Below are 26,050 nucleotides of genomic sequence, written 5' to 3' on the forward strand. Positions count from 1 at the left end.
TAGTTGTCCTCCTATTATGTCTCATGATTCTTTTTTGTTTTACTTTCTTTGATGGCTTAGTTTCCTCTTTTACCTGTTATCTCCTTTTCTTTTCTCTCCCCCTCTAAATTTGTGTATCTCAGAAATTTTATTACCTGGGTCCTTTATGCCTTTTCTTTTATGGATATTTCATTCCCTCAACTTACCTTAATGGGGCTGATTCTAGTATATACACTTCCAGACCTAACCTTTTCCCCCAAAAGTCATTCTCATGTCTTCACTAATCTCTTAGTCTCAGTTTCATATCCTGCTACATCTACACATCTAAAATCAAACTTCTTTAAACTTGACAAATGTTTATTGAACAGTGACTTTATGCTAGAGTTTGTACTTATAATATAGAATGCACTTTTTTTAATCGTTTCTATTGTTTAAAAAAAAGCTGTAGTAAATCCATTATGGCAGTGTTTTTTTTGATGTTGGTCTTTACATTACAAAGCATGGTGAGAAAGTAGAAGGAGTGCCTGAGTTTACTGGTGGAACCAAGGGATAGCGACCATTTGATGTAAGGACTTGAAGCAAAAGTGAAAGTTTTCTCTATGGAAAAGCACAGGGAAATGTTCTAAGCAGGGGGCAGAGCAAGTAGAAAAGCGTAAGAGATGAGGATACGACGCAGATTTGGGGAGCTGCGTAAGTAGTTCAGCGTTACTGCAACGCAATGACTTGGTGGGCAGCTGTGGGAGGTGAGACGAGGCGCTTACGCGAGGAAAGCTCAGAACAGGAGGTCCCTTCATACTGCGCAAAATTCAAAACACTTTAGACTTCATCTGCTCAAAATTAGAACACAGTAGAAGTGTTAAACAAGGGAATAACAAGATCTTTTTGTTGATAACATGCTTTAAATTGGGATAAGAGTTGTGATGGAGGGAGTTAGCATGTGGAATATAAGACTCAAGTCAAGAAAACTGGGAAAGTGGGTATCAAAATAGGTGAAACCAAAACTGGTAAGTGATCAGGAAATGAAAGAGAAGGGGAACATATTTAGATAAGTAAACAATGAGAGAAATAAACCGAAACAGATAAGGAAAAGGACCAAAAGTAGCTGGTAGTTATGTAGAGGTTGGGACTAGCAATAATGGTGGGTATCTTAAGACGAGAGGATTTTTATGAGCTCTTGACAGTTGATTATTTCCCTAGGTTTTGATGCCCAAAACATTTGATACCTCCTTTGTCTCTTACTCTTTACAGCCAGTGTATTATCACGCTAGTTGTTCTTCCCTTGCTGGTCTGTGAACTGACACTGCTCCTCCCTAGTTCCTCCTCACTCGTCTGCTTTGTGGTGTTCACAAGGATGACAAGTGCAATAATCCAGCCTTTTTGCTTCCCACTACGATATTTAGGCAATCATTTAATATTGTGATGGTTGGTTAAAGTTCTATTTAATCTTTAATAATGGTAGAAATGGCCTATATGTTAGAACCAAGGGTCAAAGTAGGGTAATAGCACAAAGAATGGCAGTTTATCTTTGTCATTTTGGAGTTGATGAGATTAAAATACGCAGGTCTTTTTGTACTTATCCAGTATCTAGGAACTTTTGGAAGTTGGATGTTTTTCAGGAGGATTAAAAATTATCAGGAAAATAAGAAGGTTCCCGCACTCCTAATTATATTTCATTTTGTCAGTACACATTTAATTACAAATATTTGTAAGAAAGCATAATCGGAAGCAAACCTTCCATTTTATTTGCCAGTTACATCTTTTGTGCATTTAAATTTGTATCTGTCAGTACCTGTATGTGTGATGTCTAGTATATTTTTTACATGACCTGAAAAAAAAAATCAGTTGCTTTATTAGGTATGTTACATTTTGATTTAGCCCAAAGTTAAATTAATGTTAACTTTTCCATGAAATAATTTGCTCCCTTCTTCTCTTGAAAGTTAAATATTATCTCTTTCAATTACTTTAACCAACATTAGATCTTTTTACCCATTTGTGTTCTTTATGTAGACCCCAGTTAAAAAAAAAAAAGATTGTTGAAGAACTCCTTTTTTGCAGTTATCATCTCAGAGGTACCCCCACTTAAAATCTGGGTAATTCTTTGGGAAAAAAGTTACTTAAATGTATTTCATTAATTTATAGTGTTCAGTTTTTAAGCTGTCATAATTTTCACTACCTTTAAAATAAGCTGGTGAAATTCTTGCTTTCTTTAGGGCATTGAAAACATAAAAAATGAAATTGAAGATGCAAGTGAACCTTTGATAGATCCTGTGTATGGACATGGCAGGTAATTAAAATCTGTTATCTCCTTCTGTGGACTGTTAATTTGTGGGAACTTAAGATAAAATATGACTGAGTCAGGTGATTTTGCTTGTCGATAGTGTTGACAGCATAAAGTATAGATTTGAGCTGAGCAGTCTGGTGTTTTATGATTGTTTGCTTTAGCTATGAAATGTTAATTCCAGCTTAGGTTTATGTATATATTGTATTTATTGTGTTGAATATTTTCAGATAACATTGGAGAGGTATTTTAACAAATTCTGCTTTGTTTTAGTTATGCCATTTTTTAAAAGATGAAATGTACTCCTTTGACATAGAAATAAGTGTGTCCTTACCAATATGTAATATTATATATGTTTTTCTGCATAGGATGAAAAAAATTCTCCATTTTCTCCTAGGACCACCCTCCCTCTCAAGCCTTTTGTAGTTATTATATGTGTGTGTGTATATATATATATATTTATTTTTGTTTATGCAAAGGTACATACCAATAGGTTACATTATTTGTGTTTGTCAGGTAAAGTTCAAAGTCTGAGCTGTAGTTGAGTCCTTCACCCAGGAAATGTGCCGTGTACCCTACATTGTGCTCAATAGGTGGGAACTTACTCAGGTCGCCCCACATAGTTTTTATATTTGTATCAAAGTCAATGGAACAGTGATAGTTACCTCACTCTAATACATGAATCATTATTTTAAGACCTTTTTTCCTCATGTATCTGTCATCAAAGACAAAATATTAATGATTAATAATTATATATTTGAAAAGATTATTATTAATATCAATTAAAAGTCTAAGTATCCTTAATTTTTTATCCATTTAAATGTTAGATCTTAGATAAAATTGTTAAAATTTATATGACTATGCACAATAGGTACTATTTTGATGATACGTTTATTTAGCAAGGCTGAGTGTATAAAGTTTCCTTAACTTTGTATCTTAACATAATTTAATGTAAAAATCATTAAATCATATTTTACATAGGAATTATTTTATTTGAAACTTGTATAATTATGTTATAATTGCTTTTTAATTTAATTTTAAAAGCCAAAGTTTAATTAACCTCCTACTGACGGGACAGGCTGTTTCTAATGTCTGGGATGGTGACAGAGAATGCTCAGGAATGAGTGAGTATATTCTTTGTTGTGTTTACCTCTTTTATGATTAATATTTCAATAAAGTATCATTGGTGGTTATTCATCTATTTAATGGCTCTACATTACTCGGTGGTTGATTAATGCTTTCCAATAGAAGAATTCTTTATAGTTCCCAGTGCATTCTTCACATTAAGAGCATAATCATCCTCATATCAGAATTGAGCACATAGGATTCTAGTTTCTCCAAATTATAAAAAGGGCCTTATCTAACAAAAGCAATCAGTGTACCCTCAATACATCCCCAACAATAAAAAAAGAAAGAAAGAAAAAGAAAATAAAAATTAAGAGCATAGATTTTTCTTTTTTTTTTTTTTTTTTGTAGAGACAGAGTCTCACTTTATGGCCCTCGGTAGGGTGCCATGGCATCACACAGCTCACAGCAACCTCCATCTCCTGGGTTTAAGTGATTCTCTTGCCTCAGCCTCCCGAGTAGCTGGGACTACAGGTGCCCGCCACAACGCCCAGCTATTTTTTTGTTGCAGTTCAGCCGCGGCCGGGTTTGAACCCTCCACCCTCGGTATATGGGGCCGGCGCCTTACCAACTGAGCCACAGGCACCGCCCAAGAGCATAGATTTTTGGAGCCAGGCAGCCTTGGGTTTTAATCCAAACTGTGTGACTTCATGTAGTCAGTTACTAAGCCATTTATTCCCATTCTGTCTGGAATAAAGCTGGGATTGTAGGACTAGCTTTTTTAGAGAAAGTAATACATAAATCTCTTAGTATATGTAAACATAGTACATACTTATCCAGAAACGCTGCTGCAGTCTTTGCTTAAAATTGAGAAGAATTTAGAAAGTATTATGATTTGAAATAATTTGCTTTGATAATCTAGTCGTTTTTTTTATATTGCTTTCAGTGTGCATAATTTCATTCAAAATGCTGGACAAATTTAATGTCATTTGAAACTTTTAAATTACCAGCCCCTCCACTGTTACTTTTATTTCTGGTCTCCATTGCTTCTTTCCTGTAACTTCATATGTTTCTAGGAAGTTTGAAATCAGTTTGGTCCAATCCATTTATTTAAGGAGAGCTGATTAAAAACTGAATAAAATTTCCTTCAGTTTATATCTGGGTCAGTCTAAATTCATTTTACTCATTCAACTTCTGTTGAATACTTACTGTGTACCTCTTACTGTTGAGTGTTTCTTATCCAAAATTCTTGGGACCAGAAATATTTTGAGATTTTGGGGTTTGGGGTTTTTTTTTTTTGGACTTTTTGCATTTCTCTGTACTTGGTTCATCATACCTCATCTGAAAATCTGAAATCCAGAGTGCTCCAGGGAGCATTTCCTTTGAACATCATGTTGGCTTTCAAAATTTTTCAGATTTTGCACCTGGAGTTTATATTTTCAGATTAGGGATGCTCAATCTGTAAATAGACTTTTCTGAGATTTATTGAAAAAAATCTTATACAAATAAACACTGTAAGTTATAATATATGAGAATAACATATCCTTTTTGTATTATACCTTGGCATAGAAGCAAATATTTGTAGTGATTCACTTTAAACTTACCAAAGAAAATAAAAATTTTAAGTATGCATTCTGTTTAAGGATGTAGGTATAATACATTTTGAAATATTATCACCTAAACTAGATGCCTAGGCACATGATTACTGAGTAAGTCTGAATAATTCATTATCCAAGAATTATCAACAGCTAGTTTGCTGTGTTATGTAACATGATGTTCTTATTGTTTAGAATTCCAGGGACATAGATGCTGTAATATCTAATCATAACACTAGGTGGTGATAATTGATTTTAGAAATTACGAAAATGTTTCCCAACATCTGTATTCTTCTTTTAATAGGAAAGCATTGAGTACTGCTTACCTTTCAGAACAAAAGGGAAAGAAAAGTTTACAAAGCTGTAAAGAATCCATTTCTAAGATTTTCAGATTTTTTAATTTTATGCCCTTTACATTTTTAAAAATTGAGGATCCTGGAGATTTTACTTATATGAATAATAAGCAAGTAATGACTAATATTTTTCATGTTTGAGATTGAGTGAGAAGTTTTAAAATATGTATTCATTCACTTCAAAATAACAATAGGTATAAAAAAATGCTCAACATCACTATTCATCAGAAATGCAAATTAAAACCACAGGGAGGTATTGTCTTACCCTGGTCAGAAAGCCTGTTAGTAAAAAGACAAAAAAAAAAAAAAAAAATACATGTTGACAAGGATGGAGAGAAAAGGGCGCTCTTGCACAGTTTTGGTAGGAATGTAAATTAGAATAACCTTTAGGGCAAACACTAGAGATTTCTCAAAAAACTAAAAATCCAAAGTGCTCCAGTGAGCAGTTCTAAAAGTAGAACTGCCGTTCGATCCAGCAATCCCACTAGCAGGTATTTACTGAAAGGAAAAGAAATCAGTGTATCAAAGGGATACCTGCACTCACATGTTTATTGCAGCACTATTCACAGTAGCAAAGGTATGGATCAGTCTAAGTGTTCATTAATGGATGGACGGATAAAGAAAATTTATATATATGAGGGTTGTCTGAAAAGTGTCTAGCCTTGTATCTCTCTATTTTTTCATATTCATGGCTGGATATTTTCCAGATAGCTCTCATATATGATGGAAAAAGAGTAAAACCGAATGTCACATGTTCTCACTTAACATGTGGGAACTAAAAAAATCATGGGGAGGTCAAGATTGGAAAGCTAGATAACAGATTGGGACGGATGAGTGGCAGGGGATAAGATTATGAGAAGGGGCTTAAAGAGTCCAAAAATGCACTGAGATAAAAGGAATAATGTAGAGTTGGATAGAGTGGGGTGACATGCTTAATAAAAATGTATTCAGGTGGCGGACACCATGAGTACCCTGACTTGATCACTATGCATTATATGCATATAGCAACATTTCTAATGTGCTCCTTAAATTTGTACAAATAAACAATAAAATAAATAATAATGTGCCCATTTACTTGTTAATATAAACATTTTTTATAAAAAAGTATTCCCAAATCCCCCCCCCAAATTAAAGAGAGTTACATGGTTTTACATTTTTAAGAGATCCCTTTAATGCCTAATTTATTAGTAGACAGCTGGGTGTCCATATCTGCTTATGAATTCAGACTGTTGCAGTGTAACATCACTTAACCTCTGTAAAACTCCACTCTACACTCAGAAGGGAGTAAAAGAGGCAATTAATGTCATTTTATGAAAGCCATTTTCAGCTTGGTGACCGTAATACAGTGGTTATGGTGCCAAACACATACACCAAGGGTGGCAGGTTCAAACCCGGTCCAGGACAACTAAACAACTGCAACCAAAAAATGGCCAGGCATTGTGGCAGGCACCTGTAGTCCCAGCTACTTGGGAGGCTGAGGCAAGAGAATCGCTTAAGCCCAAGAGTTTGAGGTTGCTGTGAGCTGTGACGTAACAGCACTTTACAGAGGGCCAAATAGTGAGACTCTGTCTCAAAAAAAAAAAAAGCCATTTTCATCTTTCATCATCTCTGAAAGGATCCTGTGGACCCCGAAGAGTCCTAATGCATAATTTAAGAACCATTTCTGTACCCCTACTTGCCTATAAGAAGCTAGTAATGAAATACAAAATACGTGTCTTCTATTAATTTGGGATTTACAAGTGTGAAATTACCAGCTCTTGATTTATACCATCTAGATATACCTAAGAATACACAGTAAAATATTTACAAACAGAATGACTGAGTTAGTATTCTCATCATGTTCATTGTTAAGAAAATATATCCTAATAGAAAAATGGACAAAACATCACCAGATGTCAAACAGGGTAGAAAATTATATATACATTGTGGTTACAGTAGATGTAATTTTTACTCGGAGAAAAGTGCTTTTTAGATATGTGTGTGGACCTAAATATATTATTGTAGTTCTACTCAATATATTTTAGCTAAAGGCATAAAAAGACTTCATTACTATCATAGTCTCATCTCTGTTGTGAAATAATCTCTTCTCTTTTCATTCTCTGTGTTTTGTCTTATCCACAACTATGGCCTTAACTCGCATCTCTGTGTTGCGGATTTCCAAATCTCTGTGTCCAACTTTGACCTTTCTCGTCTGTTCCCGAGCCTGCCTTCTCTAGCCTAGACTAAAGGCACCTCAATCTTGGCTTCTCTAAAACCAGGCTTGTGTTCTCTCTTCATATGGCTCTAGAACCTACTTCTTAATTCTTTCTTTTAATCACTATTTATCAGATGCCTGGTCTAGAAACATCAAAGGGAACTTTGACAAATTCTTTACTCCTGACACTGATTTTTCATACCTCTTCTTTGTTTTGTCTGTTTTGAGTATTCTTTTCATTCTCTTTTTGTCCTGGAAAACTCTTGCATACTTGAAGATGCCCCAGGATTCAACTTAAGTGTCACCAGCTCTGTAAGCTTTCCTTAACACTGTAAGCAGATACTCTCATACCTGTGTGTTTGTGTATACATATATATAGAGAGAGTACACTTTTTCATCTGTCTCCCTTGGTAAACTCTTAGCCTTTGTAAGGCAGAGAGTATTGTTTCCCCAGTCGTAATCACACTGCCTTTAATTATTTACAGGAGAGAGGGATAGCATTAAATATCCATGTTTTAAGTATAACGCAAATAGCATCACTGCTACCCTATGCTATCATTTGTTTTTCCAAAGTCAATTCAAGTTAGACCTTTTGCGTGGGCATTAATAAGTGTGTTGTTGTTCTTTTATTTTTGCCAGTAATTCTCTGAATTTTAAGGAAGAAATTCCTTCATTAAAAAGTTAATTTTGAATACAAAGTTTTATAAATACATTTAATATACATCTGAAATGTCATATTTACCCACCACAAACCTAATGTAATGGTATCTTATAAGAAGTAGTACTGTGATGATGACTTGATATGATTTAACGATAAACGTGGTAAGTTTTGAAGTATGATTTGGGGTAAAGCATGTTTGATATAAATATGCGTGTTTATAGATACATACACATAGAAGTACTTTTCAGATTTATGTATGCTAATAGAATGCTAAGTTTATTTTATTTATTTTTTTTTGCAGAACTTCTTGGTATAAATGAACAAGCAGATGTAGGATTCTTAACATTAATGGAAGCTTTAAGATACTGTAAGGTAAATTGATTTTTAAGGTACTTTGAATGGTTTTTATTTACATGTCCACTATTGTGGATGTTATTTTTATATCCTATGACAGCATGTTTAGTTTATGACTATTAGTATATACCGGTCTCTTCAGTTGCTTCCTGTGCTCCCACCCTAAACTGACCAGGGTTATTGAGGATGGTTCAACTGGGTGATCATGCCAAGTTCCTGTGCTGGGTCCATTGTGGGAGAGTGGGGTGAGGGGCAGAGCCCAGTACAAAATAATATATAAAAATAGAGACCTTATTGATTATAAATATGAACTGAGGAGGAAGAAAGCACTGTTTCTTCATTAACAAAGAGAATGCTTCACTGAAGTAACTGGTAATACTTTATCAGGCAAAGGAAGAGAATTTGCTAAATGCCTGAAATTCTTTCATTATTCCATCTGAAAAATGATTTTACAGTAAGAAAAAATGCAAGCCTTTTACAACATTAAGCTCTTTCACGTGTGTACTAGGGTGAGGAATTGCCATTCAGCTTCCATTTATTGCTGTTTATTTATTTATCTTCCTATACGATCTGAAATAACCATCGAGCATTCCAAATAGTTTTTTATGTTAAATCTGACTGTACTTAATAAGATATCATGACTTTGGAGAAAGAAAGCAGCAGATTTCATTTTCATTTTCACTATAGAATGATAGCTCCACGGCAGTGGGTGTAGTCCTGGAGGTGCTGACTGATTATTTTTAGTAACAGCAACACTGCCTTGTCCTCTTTCTTTTTTTTTTTTTAATTTTTTTGGTTAGACATCATTTCTCTCTCATGATAACATGAAAGTGATGTGATGTGGCTGTGATAACCAAACAGGATTGATCCTGCCCTTATGTTAGTACTGATCATATTGTTACATGGTAGAAACTCCTATTTTTCAGTGACTTCCAGTTGTATGTGTAAAAACTGTTCTGAGATAGCCTGGCCATCAGAGAATCAAACTGTGTCCCCTTCTCCTAACACACACATACACACACGTTCCTAGGTCCTCGAAGAGTTGTCTGTGCACATGTGTGTTTTGCAGGAGGCCAGGGAGTGGAGATCTGACGTTTGAAAGTATTTCCCGTGTCCTGGAAGATCCTCGTGGTCCGGGTCCCATCCCCCCGGGTGCATTGCTCTCTGCACTGCTGTGCCCTGGTGGCACCAGTGTCCTGTCACTGTCCGCAACGTGCCCAGCCCTTTCCAGCCACTATGCCTTGGTACTTGCTGTCCTTTCTGCCTGGAGTACTTCATCTCTTCACACAGATAGCTCCCGCTCCCTTTCAGTTCACACGTCAGATTGTGCTTCAGAGATTTTCCTTGACCAAGATCTCATTTACTTTTTTACAATATTTTGTAGGTGTAATTATTCTGTAAGGACTCTGTCTACTTGTCTTTTTAAAATCTTGCATTTGTTTTTCTCTTGTCTTCCCTCTTTGAAAGCAGAGCCATGGTCTTTCTGGGTACACATAGGTGCTCAATAAATACTTGTTATAAAGTTTTCTAAGCCTGTGCCTAGCCTTTCTCTAAGTGTTAGGTATAACAGAGGAATGTATTGTTTTCCCCTCAGGATCTTAGTGGGAGATCAGTAGCTGCTGCATATTTTTCTATTTACACATTGTTCTCATGGTCTAGAATCTAGCAGTTAATGATACTTTCAAAATACTGTTTAAAGATTCTTTTAATGGTACAGCACAACACACCAATATTTGGATAGCAGAAAGGTCGAACTCTGTTCCTTACAATTTGAAATAGGAGAGGGCTGCTAGGCAGACTCACGCAGGGATTGGCATCTGGGTCCTCTAGGGTAGCAGCAGCTAGAGCAGTCACAGCAGCTTATGTGTGGCAGGTGGGATGGGCTTAGTAGGTTTCCTGGGATCCCTGTGGGTTAGCTAATTTGTAGAATTTTAGTGGCCTCTGGGGTTTAGGGGCAGTCCTTAGTTGTCTGGTACCTGACTCTAGGGCAGTTAGGGTGATACCTGGAGTGTAGGAGACCTACAAAGGAAGTGGGTGGGGTGTAAACTTGATCAGTTGTCTTTGTAAGGGAAACTGGCCTCTACCTAAGGCTTTAAAACTGAGTCAAGGCTGGACACAGTGGCTCACGCCTGTAATCCCAGTACTGTGGAAGGCCAAGGAGTGAGGATCCCTTGAGCTCAGGAGTTTGAGACCAGCCTGAGCAAGAGTGAAACTTTGTCTTTACTAAAAAATAGAAAAAGTAGCTGAGGGTGGTAGTGCATTCCTGTAGTCCCAGCTACTCAGGAGGCTGAGGCAGGAGGATCACTTGAGCCCAGAAATTTCAGGTTGCTGCAAGCTAGGCTGAGACCATGGCACTGTAGCTTACTCAATAGAGTGAGACTCTGTCTCAAAAAGAAAAACAAAACACACAAACCAAAAAAACAAAAAACTGAGTCAAGGCTGCCTTTTTTATAAAACTATATTACCCCGTGGTATTCATCTGTATATAAAACTTCTCAAATTCTATGTACATTTTATTTTTGATTTTTACCAGATGCATTAAGGAAATAATTGTGCTTGTATTAATTTTGTAAATCTGAACATCCTCTCATTCTTTGATAGTGTAGCCAATTGCCCTTTAAAAATGAAATTAACATTTAGCACATCATGTGGACCATATGGGGTCATTAGTACCAGTGAGGTGAAAGGCTCTTACTGGCACATGCCCTACCCTCCTCCACCCTCCACACATAGCAAAGAAGAAGGAGGAGTGTGGTTGCTTTTGACTCTGCACTTGTTTAAAACTAGCTTTATAACTCAGGTGCCATAAAATTCACAGTTCTAAAGTATTCAATTCAGTGTTTTTACTATATTCACAAGGCTGTGCAGACCCTAATTCCAGAATGTTTTTCTCACCCACAGAAAGACCTGTAAAGCCATTGGCAGGTGCTTTCCCGTCCTCCCCACCCCTGGGCAGCCACTGTCTGTCTCTGGTTTTGCCTTATCTGGACTTTTCATACAAATGGAATCTTAACAATATGTAGCCTTTTGTTTCTGTCTTCTTTCACTTAGCATAATGTTTTTAGTGTTCATCTGTGTCTTAACAGGTATTAGAACTTCATTCCTTTTTATGATCAAATAATATTCTGTTGCATGTTGTAATACCAGTTTCGTTGATCTATTCATCCTTTGGTGGATGTTTGGATTTTTTCTGCTTTTTAGCTGTATAAAGAATGCTTCTATGAACACCATGTACAAGTTTTTTGTAAACATATGTTTTCATTTCTTTGTGTATACCCAGGAGTGAAATTGCTTCGGCACATGCTGATTGTATTTTTAACTTTTTGATTAACTGTCAAAACTGTTTGCTAAAGTGATTCCTGTGAATTTTTCAGGCCCCACATGTCTAAATGGAGGGACATGCACTGCTCACCACTGAAATCCCTTCTGTGCTGAAACTGTGGTCAGAGCTTTCTCTTTCTTTGATTCTCCTCCTCTGTCCCCAGACTATTCTTCCTACTCTCTTGGCTTCACATTACCACATTAGCACATCTAACCTGTCCTTTCCCTCATAGGACAAAGATCCACGAATATAAATAATTCCTATTTTCTGTTTCCCTTGTAGTGGTAATAAATTCCACAGGGCCAGGGTGGCGGGGGAAGCAGGGGCTGCTGGCCGATTGACAAAGAAGATTAGGCCCTGACCACTTTAACTTGGAATTTCCCAGTTATAGACAGTCTATGTGAAAAAAGAAAATTCAGCAAATTTGACAGATAAGATTAGTTGTTAAGTTTTCTGTCCTCCTAAGAAAGGGGAATTGATGATGGATTTTGTAAATTTGTTTTGTTTGTTGAGTGGTAAGCTTTCTTTTTTTTCAATTATGCACGTACAGAATGATGATCTCAAGTTTTTGGCTATAGTATTTATAGACTATAGAAGCTTGAAGGTTGCCTGTAAGTATGGCTTTGTATACCTTTTATTTTATTTTTTATTATCATTTCTAGACAGAGTCTCTCTCTGTTCCCCAGGCTAGAGTGCAGTGGCATCAGCCTACTTCACAGCAACCTCAAACTCCTGGGGTCAAGCGCCATCCTCCTGCCTCAGCTCCTAAACAGCTGGGACTGTAGGTGCCTGCTACAAAGACCAGCTAATTTTTCTATTTACAGTAGAGACAGGGTCTTCCTGTTGCTCAGGCTGGTATTTAACTCCTGAGCTCCCAGAGTGCTGGGATTACAAGTGTGAGCCACCTTACCAGCCTATATGTATTTAAAAAAAACTGTTCATACCAAAGTCTTGAACTTACCTTCTTTCTTGAACTTACCTTCTTTATAAGGAGTCGGATTAACAGGATTCTTTTATATTCTTAAGTGTTTCTTAAAAGATTATAGTAACACCGTAGTTTGAGGGAAAAGATGTTCTCACAGCTTTTTCCTTTAATTATCTATTCATAAATCTACTCACTTGTTACTGTATAATTACTTTCCTTATGAGGTAATATCATCAAGTTTATAGTTTCAGGGTTTGAGATGCCAAGCTGTGATTCTAGAAGTGGTCACTATAGCAAAGCCTGCGGGAGACTTATAGGGCTACACTACTTGTTTCTAGCTGTGTGAAATTTGTATTACTGTTATTCTGATGTCAAGGTGCAGTATAAAGCTCAGTACTGACAGTCTTTATCACATTGGTTTTGTGCTGAGCCCTTGATCTCTGTGGGTAAGGCACTCTGGCACTATACATTATTAATTGAATTAGACATTTCAGTTATATTTCTCATATGTGGGCAAACATTTAAGGGGCAGCAACATTTTTAATTTGTTTTATTTTGCTACATTTGTTCTAGGTTGGTTCTTACTTGAAATCTCCAAAATTCCCTATTTGGATTGTTGGCAGTGAAACTCACCTCACCGTGTTTTTTGCCAAGGTATGCTTATAGCAGAATTTTTGTTTGTTCATTTGAAATGACACAGGCAAACAAGTAATATAAGTCCATATTTAGTTTGGATCTTTGTGCAAACTTCAACTACTAACAAATGGTTTGTTCCAAAAATCTCAAAAATTATTACTAAAACACATGTTATTATACTGTTCTAATTCTGGAATCATTTCAACAAAACCTGTCATGATTTAGTTTATCTTCTCTGACTTCAGAGCTGTAGCTTTTGATTTTTTTCTTTTTTTTAGAAATCACTTGTATTACGGAGAAAACAACTGACTTTAAAAGTTTTGGATTACTTTTTGTAAAGAGGATAAAAAACTCAATTTACATGAATATTCCTAAAAAGAAAAACCTAAAAATATTTCTAAATCTCAACCTTCATATATGGTATTTTTTTCAAAATTGAGTGGTTATGAAGGCTGGCCCTGCTACTGCCTCGAACATCTCTCAGCCTTTTTTCCTGTGTCTTTAAAATAGGGGTTAACAATAGTTAATAAAATTGGTGTTGGGCTTAAATACAAACTATTCAGCAGCGCCTCGTGCGTGGTAAGTGCTCGGTAAATACCGTTATCTTCATCATGGTCATAGTCATTATGCAGCAAATGTGCATTAAACATCTCCTGGAAGCTGGACAGGTTGCTGGGTGTTAAGAGTAAAGGGAGAAAATATAAAATTGTATTTTTACAGTTTCTTAGTTCTAATCACTTTCTCAATTACTCCATGAGCTTTTTAAGCATGTATTTGGCAAGGTAAGTTTGTTTTTGTACGAAGTATAAATTATGTAAATTCTACCAAATTCACAGCAGCTGAACCATTTTATATTCATTCCTACCACACTACACAAGGGTTCCACTTTCTCCGTGTCTTTGCCAACACTTGATATTTTCTTATCACCATCATCATCTTAGTGGGTACAACATGGGCAAGGTCGTGTGGGTTTGCGTTTCTCTGATGACTGACAGCACCCTTCTTTCTGTGGGGTTTGTGGTCCATTTGTGTGTGTATCTTCTTTGGAGAAATGTCTTTTCAGGTCCTTTGCCTATTTTTTCCATTGGATGGTTCATTTGTGTTTTTGTTACTGACTTGCAGGAGTTTTTAATATATTCTAGGTACTGGACACATACGGGGTATTCCACTTGCTTGTTTAATGTATTATCTGTTGCTCCTGGTAGTGGGCTCTGTGGAGGCAGGATTTTTGTCTCTTCTGTTTCCCAACACTTAGAGCAGTGCCAGGCACAGTGTTGATGCTCAGAGAATTTCTGTTGAGCAAATAAATTATTGAAAATACTGAAAATTGAAATTTCTAAGTCAAGAAATCACACATTAGTAATATGTATTATATCCTGTGTGGAAGGCAAATAGAAGAACCAGCTTCTACTTTGACATCTGTGTTGTGGAAGGAAACAATGTCGATGGGTATTTATAAATAAGCATTGTCACACTATAACTTGTATTTAAGATTTACTCTCGTGGTGTGAGCATACATCATGTCATTTTTCCCATTTGGTGAAATAACCTAGTAACTGTTGTGTTTTTTCTTTTGTGATTAACAGCTTACTTTTAGGACTCTTAAGTAATTAAGTAGTTTTTTTCTTAAAGTGTTCTAGTATAAGTTCATGATTTTAAATTTGAATGAAAAAATAATTTACTAAAAAAGTTATCACTTCATATTTGATACATCCAGGGACCCAGAATTTACCTTTTTAATTTTATTGGAATTCTCTTCCTGACCTGTAGAGAATCATTGAACACATTTTATAGGACTGGAAGATGTTTTTCACAAGTCATTTTCATTTGAAAATCAATGTAGTAATTAACTTTTATGAATAAGTTGCAAAACTTCAGATTGAGCATTTAAAAACTGTCTTTTTTTATGAAGAAATGTTTTTCCTAAAGATTTCAAAGTTAACTGTCTGCCTACCATGTTTTATAAATTATCTTTTCTATCTTATATAGAGAAAGTTATCTCTTTTTTTTTTTTTTTAAATCTTATCAAACTTCTGTCTCTGTATACCACAAAACTGATACTGTACTCTCTGACATAGTATCTTAGGGAGTCTGACTGTGAGAAATGCTTACCAGCCAGCCTGTGTAAATGAGAGTTTAAGGTAGGTGTTGAGGGGGAATATTATGGAATCTAACTGCGGGAACCTTGTAGGAACTGCAGAGTCACCAAGCAGCGGGGTTCCCACAGAAGCTTCTAATGAGAGGAGATGGGTGAGTTGAAATGCTGTACCTAAATGAACCTCTTCAAAGAAGGAAACTCAATTCCCTCTAAGTAGGATGGAGAACTTTCCAAGCAGGTCATCTGAGCTTTGGCAGAACAAAGATGTGTATGTAGGCCGAGCACATGCCCCGTAGTTAGGGGTCTTCAGAAATCACACCATGGCCCTTTAGATGAGGCTGTTTGAAAACGCGGAAACCTACTGCACAGGTAAAAGAAGTGTGTTGTAAAAAGCAGATGCTTAAAGATTTTAGAATCTGTATTTAAATTTATTTGCCTTTTTGGATTGTTTTCCATTCATTTCAAAAGGAAAAGCTACCTCTTGTTAAACCCAGGCTACGCAACATGTTTTATATAATATATGATTTTCCTGCAGCCTTTTCATATTAATACATACGCATAGACTTTAAGTGCCCAAACATTAGGCCCTTTGTTCTCTTTTTTTCCCTCAGACCATCATTTTCCCCTTTGATTTTTTTGTTTTCCTTATTTTATTTGGGTATTAGAATAAATTATTTGGATCATTTTCTTATTTTTCCCTTGCAGTGGAAATTAGGAAGTTAGTTTTCAATGCAAATTCAAGATGAAGGCTTTAAATTAAAAAATATACTATATATTCAAAAATATTACTAGTATGTATAAAATGGTAGATGAAATAAATTTGCCTTTTTTATTTTTATTGTGCATTTGCATCTCAGTGTGGAGAGGCGGTGCTGATTCAGTATTAAAGTTGTCGGAGCCTCCCTGTAGCGTCTAGTTTCATCTTTAGAGTGCCAGCGACTGATTTCCTTGGTAATCCATTACAACTGAGTTCTACATATCCCCCTTTTGCTCTCTTTTGTGGTTGTAAAGGACTCTTTGTATGTGTGTGCAGAACATCACCTTTGACCTTGCCTGTGATAAGGCAGTTTTCCTTTCAGGTAAGAACACAAGAAAACACATTACAGTACTGTTGAAATGCAAACCATATAAAGAAACTGAATTTAAAGCTAAGGAGAAACAAAACATTTAACTGTCCCCGCAGGGGCCTGTAGCTTTCTTTTGGTGGTATCTGTTACTGGGAGCCCAGGTAGGATTTCTTCTGTAGAGGAGGCTACTTTTGTGTATTAGTGCTCTTTGGTGTAACATTAGGAAGACCACTGCGGTCAATTGTGAGAGTCCCTTTCTCGTAGGACTTTACCTAACAAATGCAATCAGTGTAACCTGGCTTATTGTACCCTCAATGAATCCCCAGCAGTAAAAAAAAAAAAAAAATTGAACAACTCTAATGTTTTTGCATTTCTCCACAGGTAATAAAAAAAATGTTAGGGGAAAAATACTTTATAGGCACTAATCATTATAAGAAAATTCACCTTTTATGTATCTTTAATTATTGGGTAAAATTCATGGGACTTGGAATAAAATTAAATTCACAGTTAGCATGTTGTAACAAAATTTTCTGTATTTTAATGCAGTTTAGTCATCCCATCCATTTATCTTAGGTAAATTTTTGGGTTTGTGCATGTATTTAGATTCCGTGCCTTATCTAATACAGAAAGAAAATGATTAGGAGGCTAAAGAATTTGTTTTTTCAGTTTGAATCAAAACTTGTCATGTGACTTATAACACCTATCTTCAAAAATAAGAACAGCAACCCAAAGGACACTGGAGTGAATCTGGAAAGTTTGGGTAGAATACTCTATTTTCTAACCATCTTTAATTAGTTGAGTTATTAAAAATATGTAAAATTTTAACCACAAACTGTTACCTACCTGCTTAGCCTACCTTGAGGCTAACCCTCATCGGTCTGGAGTTGTGCCAGTAACTCACACTACCAAAATACTAAACTGTTTGTTTTTAATTATTTAACCAGAAATATCTCAAAATATCTTATATTTTTGCCTCCTTAAAGAAAGTGAATATTCATTTCCCTGGGTACTCTTTGCCATGACTATGAATGTCCTTATGCAGCTGTATTTGTAGATTGGGTTTTTGTGACTTTCTGAATTTTCTTTTTCTTTTAGTCGTCATTTCTCAGTCTTGTCAGTGACATCAGCCTGCTTCCTGGAAGAATTTCCTCTCTGTCTTTGAATTTGTTCATATTTTTTTTGTGGGGGGAAGGGGGTTATTATAGAATCCAAATAATTCTCTAAAGGAGATAAAGCATCGGTAGAAGGATGTTCTGTTGTGAATGAAGTCTTGATCTGCGTTAGCGTCAGTATTGACGTGTGTGCACCCCTGTCCCAGTTGATGAAAACACTTGTAGCCAGTAGTATTGATAACAGATTAGGTGAAAAATCTTGTATATTTAATAAATGACAGTCACTAAGTCTTCTTAATAGGCTTAAATTTTTTGGTTGATGTATTTTACTTTTGTTTATATTATCCTCTGCCCAGAATGTGCTCATCAAAATCCTGCGCACTGTTCACAGCCCAGCCTTCACTCCGTATTCCCTGTGAGTGCTGATTGCCCTGCACTCATGTTGCTGTTTTCTTCCAACTTCCTACCTTCTTGTGGCACTACCTGGATTATCTTTGTTTTCCCGCAGTAGCTAATGTTGCAAAATCCAGTGTTGTGCTGTGCTAAGTACTCTTGAAATGTGAGGACTAAGAATATATTGTCTCCACATCTTGGCAATTGTAAATTGAGCTGTGATAAACAATCTAGTGCATATGTCCTTATGATAAAATGATTTTTTTCTTCTAGGTAGATGCCTAGTAGTTGGATTTCAGGGGTCAAATGGGAGATCTAATTTGAGTTCTTTGAGGATTCTCCATACTTCTTTCCAAAGAGGCTGCAGTCCCACCAGCAGTGTAAAAGTGTTCGCCTCTCTTCACAGCTGTGCCAGCATCTGCAGCTTTGGGACTTTGGGATGTGGGCTAATCTTACTAGGGTTAGGTGATATCTCAGGGTGGTTTTGATTTGCATTTCTCTGATGATTAGGGACGATGAGCATTTTTCATGTTTGTTAGCCATTCATCTGTCTTCCTTAGAGAAGGTTCTGTTCGTGTCTCTTGCCCAGTGATACATGGGATTCTTAGTTATTTTTTGGTTGATTAATTTGTGTTCTGTGTAGATCCTAGTTATTAAGCCTTTGTCTGATTTGTAATAGGCAAATATCTTTTCCCATTCAGTAAATTGTCTTTGGTTGTTGTCTCCTTAGCCATGCAGAAGCTTTTCAGTTTAATTAAATCCCCTTTATTTATTTTTGTTGTTGCAATTGCCACAGCTCTTCACTATACATAAACAACTGCTAACAGCCCAATTTATGGTGTAATGATGAGAAGGGATATTGTAAGCATTTTTACATCCTCATGTGACAGTTTGTAATGTAAACAAAGGCATTTGATTATGTTGTAAAAATATATGTACATAGTAATAGTTCTCTATTTACATTTACTGAGCACTGTGTGCTAGGCGCTACACTAAGACTCGTACCTGGCTTTCCTCGTTTAATCTTCACAGCAGCCCTGGGAGCCTAAGTGCCATTTTCATCTGCATGTTATAGTCAGAGGCCCAGACAAAAAAATGGTATCTCCAAAGTTAAACTAGTGAGTAAGGCAGGATTCAGACTTAAATATTCTTACTCCTGAGCTATGCTTTTAACTTCTCTCCCTTAGGAAAATAAGAAAAGTCATTATGCTAAGGCGGAATAGAGCCCAGAAGAGGGGAGAGGTGGTACAGAAGAGATTAAGCTTGAATGAAAAGAAATTTAAGTTTACAATTACATGAAATGAAGACTGTATTCTAGGCTTGGAAAAAAGATTAAGCAAAAAGACAGAAGTGCTATTGTCAAAGTTCCACATCTGTGCATGGGGAATGGTAAATCAGTTCATTGGCACTAGACCATACTAATAGTGCTAGGATGGACGCGAAGGTGGGGGATCCACTGTAGGACCAGCTTGAACACTCAGATTTCCTTTGGAAAGTCTATCCTGCTGTGAAGGCCAGACATGAATGTCTCAGGTGGGAATGAGTGTAAAGCAGATTCACGGAAGAGCAGCCTTCTTGAGAAACACTAACAGCTTTTCTGTAAAGCTATGATAAAATTTTTAGATGTTATAAATTTGAATACTGTAATTCATTTTCAATTATTCAAACTTTATTTAAAATAGTAGAAAAGGAAGTAGGATTGGGTGGGGCCCCTTTTCATTCAGACTTCCAAGCCTAGCAAGGTTTAGAGTATGGATGTTGAGTAGATTGTAGTTTCAATAATCTTTTTAGGCATTTGTTTCCATAGAAATCAGATAAAGTCTGTATACATGGAGATGCCCCAATATGCAGCTTCGGTCGTTAAAATCCGCGTTACTGGGTAGCATAAAGGAAGAGACGGGGAGAAAGGGCTTGTGTAGACGGGAAGATCAAGTTTGGTCCATGTGGCACAAGCAGTCCTGGCCAGGATATTGTGTTATGATTTGTTTTGTTGCCTTGATGAGGTAACATACAGCTCTAAAATTTTAGTTGTTTGCCAGGTGGCATTCAGAAGGGGGCAATGAGAACAGCCCACCCTACAGGTAGGAAGAGCATTGGCTGCTGACATTTGGCAGAGCCTGCATGTGATGGGGATCAAACAGAATTCAGCAAGTCAGTTTTAGTGTTTTAACTTCTCTACAAACAGTGCACCTTCTTTTTGCTTGTAAGCCACCACCCTTCCCTTTTCCTCCCTTATTCCTCTGTTAATGTACATGTTGGCTACAAGTGTGCTGCACTTGGCTCCTTCATGTCAAGGTCTGGGCCGAAGGAGCAGCTTCTGTCTGGAATGCAGAGTTCTCACAGCGGAGGAAAAACAGCAAGACTTGTGGCAAAACCAGACAGTGACACTTAGAGCTTCTGCTGGGAGGTCGCATGATGCCCCTCACAGTTAAACTTCTCTGAGCACACCTGATGTCAGTGGGGTAAGGAAGTAAACTCCTCTCCCTGAAAGGTGCTTGGGGTCCCTTAGCAACAGACAGCAATACGTAATCCTTTCGCAGGAAGGAAGGAGCAACTGATCAAGAACAACAACGCCATCTACCACCTTAGACAAATCTGTGTCAGGTGCTTTAACAGTTTAAATTAATTCCAGTGCTATAAAGAGTCCTTCCTTAGAAATAAAGAGGAATTTTTTGGCTTTCAGATTTTTTAAAACTTTTACTCAGGTATTTGTATAATATTAATGTGTATCATTTTTAAAAGTCAGGTAATCATGTCTCTTGAATTATGTAGGTATTCACTGCATTGACAGTAGTGGCTTCTGTTAGCTGCTTTCTTTTTTTTTTTTTTTTACCTATACATGTGTTTATTAGGTTTCTACTTTTTGCCTTCACAAAATTTAAAAGGCTTAAAATTTAATAACAATGTTTAAGGTAAGGACTAGAAACAAAAACTTTGTAAAGAATGAATGAAGATAAACACATTCAGAAAGTTAGCTGCTTTCTTAAATGCAATACAGTGGTTAAAGGCTAATAGCTTTTCCCAGAGGCGTTCTTTATATAATCCAGAGGACATAAAGTTATTTCAGAGACTCTTTCCTCAGTCTCTAAGTAAGGGCATTCTAGACGCATGGAAGAGTCCTGCAAAGCAGACACCTTAGGTGTTAAGTATGAAACGTCTGGGTGAAATTGGGTGAGAAAGGCCGGATGGGTCGTTCAAGTGAGTTGGGCAGTTATGCTGAAGAGAAGCACCAGACCACCCATTAATATTAATGATTTTAATGGTTATGGTCCACAAGAAGATCATATCCGTTGCCTTCTATTGTCTGTTTCCATTTGTGCATTTGAAATTTCTGTTTCTGGAGGCAGAAGCTCAGAGAGCTCCCTGTGTTTCCTCCCCTGACTTCTCTGCTGATACAGAGGACCAGGTGCCACACTGGAGTAGGCATGCCTGTGGAGTTAACCTGGGACTTTTCCATGTTATTTGAAAAATAATGAAAGAGTAAGGGAAAAGAGCAGCACCCTACCTACTATCAAATGATGGGATGAAATTCTGTTTCCCACGTTGGCACTGATGAGCTTTCTACCTTCTGAGAGAATTTGGTAATTGACACAAATATGTTGCTTTGTAATTCCCAAATCATGTTTTTATTAGCAAGCTAGCAAAGACCCGGTATGAAACAGATTATATACAGTGAAATTTTAGTTAAAGCTTCAAGCTAAATTATATGCCAGTGAACTTTTATTTATTTATTTATTTTGGAGGGACTCTCAACACTATAGTGTTGTCTGAAAGCTAAAATATCCTTAATACACGTGGTCATTTCTCGTGGAGGTTCTTTGATTACTCCTGACAGCAGATTGTTCTTGATAATGATGAAAGGTATAATGAATAAACTTTAAAGACCTTTTCCAGTAATGAACTACTTACGCCTAGCCAACTCGCTGAAGACAGGCCTTATATTTCAGTAGGTGTTTAAAAGGAGATAGCTAATGTTACATTTTAAAAGGTTTCTCGTGAACAGTGACTAATTGTACTGATAATACAGAAAGCACTACGTGAAGAAGAGATCTTTTTCTTGATTGTAGGGTATTAGGTAGTTCCATTGCAGCTTGGTCCCACCCCACCCTGTAGCGTGTTGCCAATTAAGTAAAGTTGGGTGAGGCTGGATAATTTTATTATATTTTTATAATATAATAAAATTGTTGCTATAGTGTTTAGCAATCCCTGTTGACCAGTAAATTGGCTGAATAGAAATTGTTTACTCCGTCTTATTAAAGCATCTGATTTTTTCAGACTGATGTAGAGAACTACTTTTAGACGGTAAATCAGAGCTTAAATTGCTAACTAAAGTAGTATTTGATGTTTGACACTTACGTTTAGCATCTTTTCCTACTGAGCGTACCTAGAAGAGTTCTAGGTGTAGTATATAACTGCAGTTTTCTTCTAAGTGGTACAACTAAGGATGAAGAAAAGAAAATATGTCCAGTTATCCATGCCGACTTGGATAACTTGGAATTACGTCATTGGAATATCTTCATTATAATTGATTGAGGTTTTGGGAGAAATGGAGGATTAATGTATATGTGTTCAAACTTCATTTTAGAAGGTAATTTTGTTAAGATAATTTTAATAATATTCATGGAAATAAAAATGTAGCATATTTTTTCTCTTTTCTGTTAGACTTTGACCACAGAATAGGTCTTTCTCTACCATCTTATAGGCTTTGTCATTGCTAAAAGAGATTATAGGAAGTGTGGATTGTTCAATGGGGAAAAGATACTACACATGCAATCTAAAAGCTTTTTCTATATGAGGTTTTGGAAATGGAAAATCTGAGGGAGAATCCTTCACATTTAGATAGCTATTACCTGAGAGTTCTGTATTTTGCTTCATTCTTTATAATGAAGTCATTTCCTTTATAATAATTGGCAATTATATAATGGCAATTACATGGCAATTATAATACCTCTCTCACTGAAATACTTTTCTTATTGATTATAAAACACTCTTAAATGAATGAATTCAATACTTGCTGTTCATATATGAAATACATTTAACATATTAAATGGCTACATGGATTATTCTACTAATTTTTATATATAATACTAGAAACCTTGTTTAGAAATGTTTAAGTAAAACATATTGGTAGAGATTAGTCCTGGAATTTGTCATTTTAATTCAGATTAGAAAGTTAAAAGAACAATGTGAAAAAAACACTTCAATGGAAATAGAAGGTGGCTTTTGACTTTTTCTGATTTCATTTCTAAAAACTTAAACATATGTAAATGTAAAACAAAGTTTAATGAACAGATCATTTTCTATAGTTATCAAAAAAACATTGTAAACACTCAAAAAAAGCAAGCCAATAATCACTTTACAGTGTTGGTTTTAATTTATGGGTGAAAACTTTTGGAATGTTTCCATTAGAATTTACTGTACTCTCTTGACTTTCCCCACTTCCTTTTTCTTTCTTCTTCCTCCAGTATAAACACATCTTAATGGAAGTGATACGATTAGCTATTAGTATATCATTGAAACCAAAGTAGCAAAATGTGATTTTTTTTTTTTTTTAATTGTTCAAGACACAGTTTGCTTTATCAGTAAAGACAGCTGTAGTCGGCAGTTTTCTTATGTGGAATCTGAGTAGCACTGCTGGGCTGTGTGGTGGGAGGGGAAAAGAATGGGTTTGTCGCTTTTTCCTCACACACAGGGTTTGGATGCATATTGCACTATTCTGAACTTTAACCAATAATTTGCCTTTTTGAAATACAGTTGACCCTTGAAAGTGCAGGATTAGGGGCACTGTCCACCCTGCCTCAGTGCAGTCAAAAAATCCATGTGTAACTTTGTATTACCCCCCAAAATTTCACCAATGGCCTACTCTTGAGCAGAAGCCTTGCTGGGAACATGAAGAACAGATTAGCACATATTTTGTATGTTGTTTCAATTATATAATGTATTCTTATAATCAACATGAGAAAAGAAAACATGAAAAAAATCATAAGGAAGAAAAAATAGTAACATTTACTCTTGAGTGGGAGTGGGTCATCCAGACATCCTTCTCCTCCTTGTCTGTGCGTCGAGTGGGCTGCAGAAGAGGCAGAGGATGGGGTGGAGGGAGGAAGTGGCGGGCAGGAGAGGCCGGCTCATTCAGTGTAACTTTACAGAAATACACTGTAAATTTTCTTTGACTGTTTTGCTTTTTCATTTTTCTATAAGTGTTTCCATGCACGTCCAATCATCCTTCCACGGTTTGCTGTCCTTTCAGTGGAAACATCCATGTGAGAGTCAAAAGCAGCTTCAGGACCCTTTGTTCCCTGGCACTGCCTCCTCTGTCCTCTTCCTCCTCATGTGGCACTGGTTTGGAAGCACTCATCTCCATCAAGTGGTCTTTCATTTCCTCTGGTGTGGTAGCTGTTAGCTCTTGAATTTCTCCAAGATCCGAATCTTAAAACCCTTTTGCCCCACACCCCCATCTTTTTTGCTGCATCTACAGTCTCTCTCATGATTTCCTTGATGGGCTCTGTTGTAAATCCTGCGAAGTCACGCACAGCATCTGGACACAGTTTCCTCCAGCTGGACAAGAATTTATGGTGTTGGGCTTGATGGTTTTCACAACTTTTTCTGTAACAAGGATGGCATCTTCAATGATGAACTCCTTCATAATGTTCTATTAAGGTTCTCTTCCATAGTGTTGACAATTATTTCCATGGAGTGCCATGTGTGATGAGCCCTAAATAATCCTAAGAGTCCCTGATCTACAGGTACTGTGGGCAAGTCAACTGCTTCTTTACCTTCAGTGCTGAACTCATGGGGTTCTGGGACAGGGGCATTGCTCCGTATGAAAAGAACTTCAGAAAGCAGTTCCTGAATTCATAGCCAAAGCATTGACAGAACCAGTTGAGGAACATAATGGGGGGTTCCCATTGTCCGCATTTTCTTGTACAACTCAAAAACCGGCAGCTGGTGTTTATTATCTTTTCCTTTCAAGGGCTGGAGTTGGCAGCTTTATAGGTCAGGGCAGTCCTGATATACCGGCTGCGTGTGCACAGAATGACAGGGCTGGTCTGTCCCTTCCCGCCTTAACTCCTGGTGCTGCTTCTCAACCTTACTCATACAAGTGCCCTCTGTGGCATTTTTTTCCAGAATAGGACAGTTTGCTCTGCATTGAAAACCTGTCCGTGCAGATAGCCTTCCTTCCCAGCGATTTTTCTTAACAGCACCTGGGAACTTGTCTACTTCCTCTGGCTTGTCAGAAGCTGCTTCTCCTGCTGTCTTGGCGTTTTTTAAGCCGAATCCCTTTGAAAAATTATCACATCATCCTTTGCTGGCATTAAATTATCCAGAGTTAAATCTTTCACCTTCCTTTTTGTCTTAAATTATTACATAGTGACTACACTTTTTCTCGAATCATATTAGAATCTATAGTTATACCTTTCTTATAGCAATCTTTTATACCCACATAAAAGTTGCATTTTCAGTATGAGATAAAAAGATATATTCATAATTAGAGGCAAGAGGTATGCAGTGCATTTTTATCGAGATCTGACTTACTTTCTAAGTTAGCATAGTATTTTTTTTTTTTTTTTAATTTGAAACACTTGAAACAGAGACAAAGCATCAGGTAGCTAGCTGTAAATTTCTTTCGTGCTCTTACATTGTCTGAAATCTCTAATGCCAGAAAATTTGATGTAAACCACCCTCTAGAAACTGGAATCTTCCTGGCTTCTTTCCACTTTATACAGAGTGGTAATTGCATAAAACTTTACGTTGAAGAAATATTAAAGTACTGTTTAAATTATACTCCACCCCAGCCCCCTAAAAGATTGTTTTGTTTTATGACCCAGGAAAACAGTCTGATACTACCTTTCCCTTTATTTGGGTCATAGTTTTAAGTAATACTTAGAAATTCTAAATCATATCTTAAGATTCATTTCAGACTTCTCTTTCCTTGTTACTGACAAAGAAAGGTTGAAATGAAACAGAATCTTGTGCGCCTATAAGGTCCCCTCTGTACACAATTTGATCTATAGTCA

At 36.6% G+C, this 26,050-nt stretch overlaps 1 protein-coding gene across 6 annotated transcripts in view; it reads left to right on the top strand.

Annotated features, from left to right (window-relative positions):
* Positions 1–26,050, top strand: part of MINDY3 (MINDY lysine 48 deubiquitinase 3) — a 68,948-nt gene that overhangs the window by 22,458 nt on the left and 20,440 nt on the right. For all 6 annotated transcript variants that reach the window (XR_008376178.1, XM_053572186.1, XM_053572187.1 and 3 more), the window contains 4 exons: positions 2,190–2,263; positions 3,302–3,381; positions 8,427–8,497; positions 13,300–13,380. Coding sequence is in view for 5 of the 6 variants with exons in the window: in XM_053572186.1 (XP_053428161.1) it covers positions 2,190–2,263; positions 3,302–3,381; positions 8,427–8,497; positions 13,300–13,380 (306 nt within the window). In the remaining variant the exon portion in view is untranslated. The remainder of the gene's footprint in view (positions 1–2,189; positions 2,264–3,301; positions 3,382–8,426; positions 8,498–13,299; positions 13,381–26,050) is intronic.

This window comes from Nycticebus coucang, chromosome 20 (genome assembly GCF_027406575.1).
Source record: "Nycticebus coucang isolate mNycCou1 chromosome 20, mNycCou1.pri, whole genome shotgun sequence".
Classification (NCBI taxonomy): Eukaryota; Metazoa; Chordata; class Mammalia; order Primates; family Lorisidae; genus Nycticebus; species Nycticebus coucang.